Source organism: Galendromus occidentalis, unplaced genomic scaffold (genome assembly GCF_000255335.2).
Source record: "Galendromus occidentalis unplaced genomic scaffold, Mocc_1.1 scf7180000077482, whole genome shotgun sequence".
Lineage (NCBI taxonomy): Eukaryota > Metazoa > Arthropoda > Arachnida > Mesostigmata > Phytoseiidae > Galendromus > Galendromus occidentalis.
Genome location: NW_003805470.1, coordinates 35,087 through 44,158, shown reverse-complemented (window position 1 = coordinate 44,158; position 9,072 = coordinate 35,087). Strand labels below are relative to the sequence as shown.

The 9,072-nt window shown below is 49.5% G+C and overlaps 1 protein-coding gene across 1 annotated transcript; it reads left to right on the top strand.

Annotated features, from left to right (window-relative positions):
* Positions 1 to 4,717: 4,717 nt before the first annotated feature.
* Positions 4,718 to 5,734, top strand: LOC108864517 (uncharacterized). Its single transcript, XM_018640330.1, has one exon. The coding sequence runs from the start codon at positions 4,718 to 4,720 to the stop codon at positions 5,732 to 5,734; it is 1,017 nt and encodes a 338-aa protein (XP_018495846.1).
* The last annotated feature ends 3,338 nt before the right edge of the window (positions 5,735 to 9,072 follow it).

Sequence of the window (9,072 nt, the reverse complement as noted above, 5' to 3'; positions counted from 1 at the left end):
AAGGCCTAGAGACCGTGTCGGAAAACTTGTGGTTCCGTTTCTGATTCACCGACAAGAGACTTCAAAAAGCAACAAGAGAAATTACTGCGATTGTTAGAATGTCTCGAGACCGCTTTCAATGGTTATCTCGTGTTTCGCTCGTCCAACAAGCGAGTCGCTCGTGTCTGTGTCCGCCACAGAAAACAATTTTCTCCATTTGTTTGCTTCCCCCACGGGAGCCGCGGAGACGGCTCGGCTGCCCAGAAGAACTATCACTAGAAAGACGAAGCGCGCTAATCTGCTTACGGTCTATTGTTCAGCGATTTGTATGCGTTAGCAGCGGCTCAGTGAGATACAATACATAGTTGCCGCGACGTCTCCCGATCCGTCGCTTGAGCTAGCCAAGGTTCGGAACTCGCACTTCCATACCTACCATCTCCTCACACCTGATAAGTGTTGCTTGACTCTCAAGCCGAATGCTGTCTGTGCCATGAGAACGATTCTGAGCCATCACTATGTATCCCACGTACGATACTAAAACAGACTCAATCCATCTATTCTAGTCCAGTCGTTTGGGATATGTATGAGAGCCAGCCGAGAATCAGGTTTCATCAGAATGAGGCTCAAAAGGAAAATTTTCCGCGATCGACTCGTGATTATCGATCGTTGCAGCCATAAGATTTCCGAGCTGAAGAGCTTCTGCCCCTCTTGAGATACGGGGAAGGCGATCGGAAAAGACCGATAGAGTCCAGAACTTCGACTTTCCCGCACGAACGTTTGGCTCGCGTGCCGCCTGCGGCTCCCCTCACTTCAGCTGGAAGTCGCACCCTCTCCTGTCTTAAGCATATAGACTATCTTCGGCGCGGATCCGCCGTTTGAAGTCAGATGTTGCAGCTTCGCGATCACTTTCGAATCAGCGGTAATCGCTCCGTGCTAGATCTGTATTATTCATTCTGAGCAGGTGGACCGCGTGTTGTGAACAAGGATACGTATACGTTTTGAGGAAAGCGATCCCGAGACGGAGATCCGCTCCACAGGCGTACGGGACCCAGTGAGTATGTAGCGGTGTGAGCATCCGACGCGTGCGCTCGATCCGAGGGGGAAAATTTTATGGCATTCACCGGTGTAGTTCCTTGTCGAGAATGAGGGAAAATCAATCGGGACGAGCCTCTTTCGTGAGAATTTATGTCCACGCTTGAAGATATGCAACGTGTGGAAAGATTGGGACTTCGGATAGTGAAGCCCTGACAGACGTACGTCAAGCTCGGGAGTTGAGTCTAAACATTCCATTGTGATGCTTCCCCTAAGTCCGACTAGACGATCTGATTCTTTGTGTTCCTAGACTGAAGCCTTCAACGGAGCAGGCGACAGAAATAGACAAGCTTTCACACTCCGTACATTCTGGATTGTCGCGACGGAAAGACAAACAATAGTCTCCGGCGCGGAGCTCCTCTATTGACTCTCTGTGGAATCCGGTCTAGATTCTCGTGTTCAATTTTGGATATCCATGCCGCATTTGAGAGCCATGCCGAATTCAATGATTCGTCTTTCGATTCCTGTTCTGAAGTCTCACACCGAATCCGTTCTCTCGCGCTTCCTATCATATAACAGAAATCATAAGCTAGTCTGCGAGTTCGAGAAGGATGTTTGGGCGTCATCCAGTGAGGGGAGTCTGGTCCGTCTGCTCCGGACTTGAGATTGATAACCGATGTATTATCTTTGAAGCTCCCACGTAAACGAGCTCGGGAAACCGGAGAGCGACGAGAAAGGGAAAGTAGCGGTTTCATTTTTTTCGGAACCACAGCAGTTTTCGCGTGACTGCTCTTTTCGGGAACATCAAACTAAAACTTGTTCGGGAACTCGTAAATTTCGTGTCGATGGAAAATGGGGAAAATCCCGATGCATTCTCGGGGTGGCTTAGTCTCGAACGATGCGGGGATCGGTCGAAAACGTTTCACAGTATAGGTCCCGCTCACTTTACCAGTCTGCTGGGTTCTTCTGAGCTATTTGGCTCACCAAACACGTCCCACTTTTACTCGCGACCCGTGACTCTGAGCGATGTAGCCCCTCTCACTTTCACTGACTGCATCGTAAGTGTAATGAGAACAAGAAGCTTCAAGGTGCAACATGCTGGCGTCGACTGGCGAGTCCGAAGGAAGAGAAGTTCCGAAGCGCAACTCACGCCCGCCGAGCGGTCACAGAAGCTGACCAGTGGGAACAGCGAATAGAGAGCTTCTCATAGTCTTGGATCGGGGAACGTCCAAGAGTCAGATTGAGTCGAAGAGGATTTTTGCGACTCCTCGTGCTCAGATTCTAGACGGAGCGGGGGAATATCCTCGAGCCCGAAACCCCGATTTCCAGGAAGCAATCGTCAAGTCTCTCCGATAATTGGATCCGAGAAGTTCCGTGGGAGCTCATGATCTGCTGGGCGAGGAGTTTCTGGAGGAATGAGGCCTTTGGTCTAAGATCACTTTGCGGTATCGCGTTCCAAGAGGGTTTTGATTGAATTGAATTCATTCGAATCTATTCAAGCGGCCTGAATCTAGCAGGAAGCTGTTGATTCGCAAGCCACCATGTGGGACCTAATAAGTTCCCTAGGCTTAGTAAGTCCGACTCACCATGTCGATAAGCATACTCGGCGCGGCGGCTCGTACATATTCGTATAAATTCGTGTAAGGACGGTGGATCGGCAATGTCGGTTTTCTCTCCCTTGTAGGAGCGAAGGAGTCTACGGGAGCGAGCAACATTCCATTTTCGTCGAGGATTCTCCGGAAGGAAGAAAATCCGGAGGTCCGCGCCATATAATCAGACGGGTGTGTTGCGAAGGAATACAGGGGTGGAAAAATAATCGTAGGTTCCCGCGAAGATGTTCATACCTTCGATATGGCGGAGGAGGTGGAGCGAAAAAAAGAGCGATTCGGTCATCGGACAAATCGCATACTTTGGAAGGACATTCTCCGGAGCCTTGCTATGCATGGAGTCTCGAGTCGGAAATTCTGGGAACTTCTGCGTGGTCTCCGTTGCCCTCTCTTGGACTTTTCGTTTACGATAGGTGTATTTTCGGAAGTCTCATAGGGTGGGGCTCAAGTCCCGGCGGCGTCGTTCTGCTCATAGGCAGGCATTTTTCGGCGGGTGCTAGACGTCAATGTTTCTGGGGCTCTTGTTCGTTTTCGTGTTGTCGTCCGCCGGGAGGGACGCGCCTTGAAGAGAACTTCTCAGAAGAAGGAAAAATCTATTGAAACATTCGCTCGTCCGTCTCCCCTCTTCGTCTCACAATTTCCAACCGAATCTGTCAGCGCCGTACCGCGCTTTTCTGTGTTTGATTGTCAATCTGTCAATCCGCAGATAAGTTGTCGACGCGCAACTGTCTACCCGAAAATCCGAGGCACGAAGACCGCAAGTTTTTGAGAATACAACGTGATTCCGTTGGGAGGACAGAGCTCATTGTGACTGGCAGCGATGGCTGCGCAGAAGCTCCGCAGGAACATTCGCTGTTTGCGTCAGATACAGGAAAAAAAACATTCGTTCTCGGACTCCATCGAACACGAACATGAATCAGTCGAACAGTCAAACAGACGTGCGTGGGTTTGTCGAGTAAATATGACCACTCGACGAAATCTCCAATCAATTGTTCAAACTCGGTTGAACGGGGGAGCTTCCGACTAAACAGAACGCTATTTATTCTGTCTATGCGAATCCGTCATCGCCTGTTCGACCACTGGATCATCGATCTTCCCGTCGGGTGATTCTTTTCGATGTCATCGAACACTGGAGCACCCCGACAAATCTTGAAACGGCTCCCCGAGAATACGGCAGACCTCGCCTCTCCGGAATCCAAAACCGCCTAAAGCAAGCGCGCATAGCGTCTTCCATTTTTTATGTTGCGGTGAAATGTTCCAATGCGGCGCGGATAGCATCATGCCGAACAGTCTGACTGACCGACGGGCCGTCCGTCCGTCCCTTCATAGTCTGTCTGTCGGTCGGTCAGTCGTGACTTGAGACGTTCTGTGGGTTCGAATCGCCACAGCGAAAAAAACTTCCGACGCGCCTTGAGGCGTGCCACGGCTTCGTTTTTGAGCAGCAAGGCTATTACTCAAATCAGCTGTTTGGTGCAAGCTCGCTCCTTATTTTTCTCGATCGTCTTTACCCATCACTTGTTGTCGCTCTCTTGTTTGCCTCCCTCGTTGCTCTACAAAAATTGAATCCCCGGCCGTGTCTATAGGATTCGGTCAGCAAGTTTTTGGCGGTGCAGTAGTCTGTCGACCCAGCCCACTCCTGCGCGGAAGGAATAGAAGGGTTGCTCGGGGAACATAGCTTTTGCTCTAGACGGCTAGCAGAATTATCGAAACCCGAGCAATGATCAGTCGGATAGGCGTCCGAGGATCGTTCGCTTGAGCGACGAATTCGGGGACTGCACGGAGCTTCAGTAGAGCTCTTTTGCGTGTTAATAGCAAGTCTCGAACCCGTGATCCTCGGCTCGTCAGTATCCGGATTTCTCGGAGACGCGCTCTCTATCGGCTGAACTCGAGTTCGAGCCTGAACGGATGAAACGGAATTACCAGTCTATCAATGATAGAGGAAATCTGGGAAAGAACTTTTGGGAATCTTCTCGACTTGGAAGAAAACCTTGACGCGCTGAGCTTTGTTTTTCCACAGATGCAGCGGCTAGATGCGACGTTCCCGCACCGACGGCAGTGAGGACACGGCGAGACGACGGACACGCTCGCGTTGAAGCAGAATGTCGATGAACGCGACGGAGCTATTTCTCCCGACGACGGAATTCCCGGAGGATCTCTATAAGATCGCTGAGTTTCGATTCGGTTACCGTTCGATAAGGGCTGCCATCAATGTCCTTGCCATTATCCTGTCTGCGCTCATACTCGTGTCGAGTGGGTGGTTGAAGAGGCCGGCGAGCCCGCTTTTCATCTTGAACCTCCACGTTCTCTTGATAAACATCTCCATAGCATTCATTCAAATCCTCTTCTATGTTGAAACCGTAGCGATCGTCAAGTTTAATGAGACGGAGTATCATTGCACCGCTCTATTTGCTCAATTCGTTGCTGCATCAGCTTTTTTCGTGGCCTCCTTGAATCTACTCACGGTGGGCACCATACACGCGATCGAACTCTTCAGACCCTTGATCTGGGTAAATTCCAACATGCTGTCAAAGCGTCGAGCCTTCGGAGTTATAGCCCTTGAATGGGTAGGGGCCATTCTCTTCTTCACCTACTTCTACCTGCCTCGAACCGGTTTTTCGAGCACGGCGTGCCGGACGCATTCCGTGGAAGTGTTCGACAGCGACGCTCTCCTCATCATCACGTCGGTTGTGACGGCTCCGTTCGGCGTGTCTTGGATCCTCTACTGTGTTCTGATAGTGTCTCTGTGCTGCCGACCCCGGTACACGGAGGTTTCCCGGAAGCATTTCTATACCTCGCTTTGTATACTGATAACATTCAGCTTCGGTTTTCTGCCAGATTTGGTTTTCGCGATTTTATTCTGTGAGCATTGTCCGCTCTACGAGTCTGATTGGGATCGATATTATCTAATTATGGCAGGAGATATGGCGAGAACAACTCTCATGACAACGAAATTCATACTGGATCCAATCATTTACATCTGGAGGAGTTGGGAGGTTCGCGCAGATTTGCAGGACACGATATGTGGATGCGGGAGCGACAAAAGGCGAGTCGAATCGCCAGAAAACGGCCGTTCGATCTCTACCATCTCAACATCAATCATCGGATACTACGAGTGATCGAGGTCTCGCAAGTTCGAGAAACACTGTAGAGAATAGCTTCAAGAATCTCTAGTCAAAACGCGAATGTCTCGCCCAATGTGCAATCCGCATCTTCATCGAAGTCATCCCATCGATCGACCACATCGTAGATTCTCGAGACTCAGTAGAGCGTCTCAACTCTCAAGTAGCTTATCATGGTAGAACAATCTGCAATCTGTACTTATACCTACAAGGGAAGGCAGACCAAGATATGAAGAGAAATAAAAATTTATTTATTCAAGTGAATGGTTTTTCGCCCTTTCTCTTGCCGTTTCATTGTTTGTTCTGTCCAGTTCACGTACCATCTCTCCCTCTTACTCATAGGACTATCGAAATTACCTCTCTGAATAATTCAATCGACAAGTGCACGTATTGGGTAAGCCTGAGAAACCACCTGTCGACATCGAAGAACAGCATCTTCGATTTTTTTCATGCATTCGTATTTATTCGGGACGATGCTGTGGCACCGCTACGGGTCCCCTGGACCCTATCGGTTTTCTGTGTTGTTTTGTGTGTTGTTCCCAACTCGTCTCCTTCGTCGGAAACTAATTAGACGAAAGATTGCCCTCACTTTGGAATGTGATTGTCAAATCGCACCACCACGATATGACCTTTGCGCCGGCTCGTCGCGGCCTTCAGATTTCCGTCACGATAAGAGAATCGTCGAACGAGCAGCCGACTGGGAACCAGACAGAACAGAAACTCGAAATTCACAATCCTACGGAGTGAGAGTTGGGCACGAAGATACCGGAGTGATCTTAGAATACTAAGCATCGCTTCACGCTCGATCACGACGAAAGTTCCGTGCTCGAATGAATTGCCGCCATTCGCTACAGCTTGACGGGATCTCCTCGAGGTGGACCTCCATCGTTCAATCATTCGTGTCAATAAAAGAGGATAGCACGGGAAAAGGTGACAAATATCAGGAACTCTAGGAGCGGTGTGCTCTGCCCAATGAAAACTATGGCAAAAAATTTGCGGTCGCTCTAAAACTCGGAAAACTCGAAAACAAGGCGAGGCACCCGATTAATGGTCCTCCGACACACTCGTTCCTCCATTCCGCGCTGTGAATCCATTGGAAATACTTAGATATGCTCATTTTGATTCTGAAAGCGACGATGGAAGTAGACGGGGCAGAATCCGGTTCGGTTAGTGATTAGACCTTCTTCGTTATGAGCGAAAAGCACGTTCTCGGAGTCGGACTTGGACTTACGTTCGAAGGTCGCCAGAAAGAGCTGCAATGTTGAGACAGAAGAAGAAGAACTTGTCAAGAACTTGAGAAAATCAGACCGATCGGCAGCCCGAGAGAGTGAATATTCGGGGGATAAAGGCTCGCTCTTCGAAATAGGCTCTCATAAGTTTCACTAGAAGGGACCATGTAGAAATCGTCGAGCTCGGAGGGAAAAGTTTGGAAATGAGAATCATGTTCGCGGAAGACACGTAGAGAGCAATTATTGCTACTCCTTCCCGACCCTGATCACTATTCACCTCCCCAAGAATTATTGTAATTCTAGGAACGACTAAAGTGGCTGCTCATCGAGGGAAGCAGCGATGGATCGATTCGTTCTGACTCAATCTGCCGTTGAACCTGTGGAAAACCCGGTGAATTTTGATGATTCCGGAATACCGATAGTCGACAGAATATCGTCTACATGATATTGGAGAGATGGAGGAATTTCCGCGAGGGAGACAGATGTTTTGTGCTCGACATCGGGATAACTTGATCTATTGTAGACGAGAGAAGAATTCAAGCTTTGCACCAGACGATAAATTTTCAGCTCCGATTGAGGATACGAGACGCTGGAGCGGGGCTTTGGGCCTCGACGGATCCCGAAGACCCCCAAAGAAATTCCCTACTTTACTGCTTCCTTGATATTCGGGATAGAACGAGTCGGCTCCCTGAAGCTGGAACGGATCTGAGGTATTTTCATTCAGAAGGTGTGGTGCGATGGAAACCGAGCTCCACAATTGACTCTCAGAATAAGAATCAGGGTTGCATAGATCGTGTAGGTCCAAAGATATCTCTTATTGAACTGGGTACCTCAAGGTGAGCACGGAAGACAAGCTTGAGTAAGCTAGAGCGGGTTGATCAGGTAAATTCAGTGTTCAGTGTCATAATGAACCAAGTCTGGCGGAAGCATCAACCTTGGAACATTCAAGTCTCTGCGGGTTCCAGAGCTTCATGAATTCATGATCCGCGATACGTCGGGAGAATATCTACCTACTTGTGAATCCTGGACTATAGATTGGACTGCTCGGTGGAAGTCTGGCCGTATTGAAAGGCTTGTAGGCGACGGGAGCGCCTAATTTCATACGGAGGAGCTCCGGAACTGCTCATCAGAATTTTCCTCCTGCGATAGACGAAGTGCCAAGCAAGCTGATTCCCGGCTGGAGTGTTCCCGGCTATTCGTAGAATAAGCGCAAACATACCATACCGTCAGTCAAAGGAGGATGTCGTCGTTGAATTTCCGGGACTGTGTCCCGAAATCGTTCTTCCTTCAATGGTATGCAAGAAAAAACGAGTTTTCTTTCCTTCCTTGTCGCACTCGTCGCGACGATTCATTCTTCGTCGGAGTGGCCACCTCCAGGCGATAGCGGCCTGACGTCGAGTGCGCTCGATTGTGTGGTCGGACATGATTTTCAGATAATCTGAGGTTGAGCCTCAGCGAATTCATCAGCGAAGCTCCGGAGAAGTCTCGGGGATTGAGGACACTTGCGTAAAATCCCATGACGGTCCTCTCCCGGAAGAGCGATCCACTTCAGATGAAGATTTTGATCACCGACTTCTCATAGTTTACCAGCAAGACATTTTCTCCAAGGAGTGTCCGATCAGCCCCCGAAAATCGCGTGTTGATCGAGCAACCGACTTCCTTTAACGACCGCGAGCTTGCGGATCGCATCGAATTCCGGACCAGCACTCACAGAAGCGAGCGAGGTTGTCCGGAACAGGATTTGAAATACAGAGGAAAACCTCTACAATTGTCGGAATCTGTGAGGCGTCCGGGATAGTCTGCACCTATCTCTCCAAAAACTACGGCCCTGACGGAGCCAGAAAGTGTGAAACGGAAATCAACTATCAGATTTCGCTTGCGTTCCTCCTGGGAGGACGAAGAAATTGGAGTTCTTCGTGCTCGCATCGTCTGAGATTCGAAGTACTCGAATGTCTTCGAAATTCTTGGAGTTTCATCGGAGAATTAGACGGAGCGAAGCAGATGTGTAGCGACGAGTCGACGCCTTACCTGAATTCGAGCGTCATTGTCAATGCCAAAGACCAGCAGTCATCGCGGCTCAGCGGTTCCCGGTGAGAGAGCCGAGCT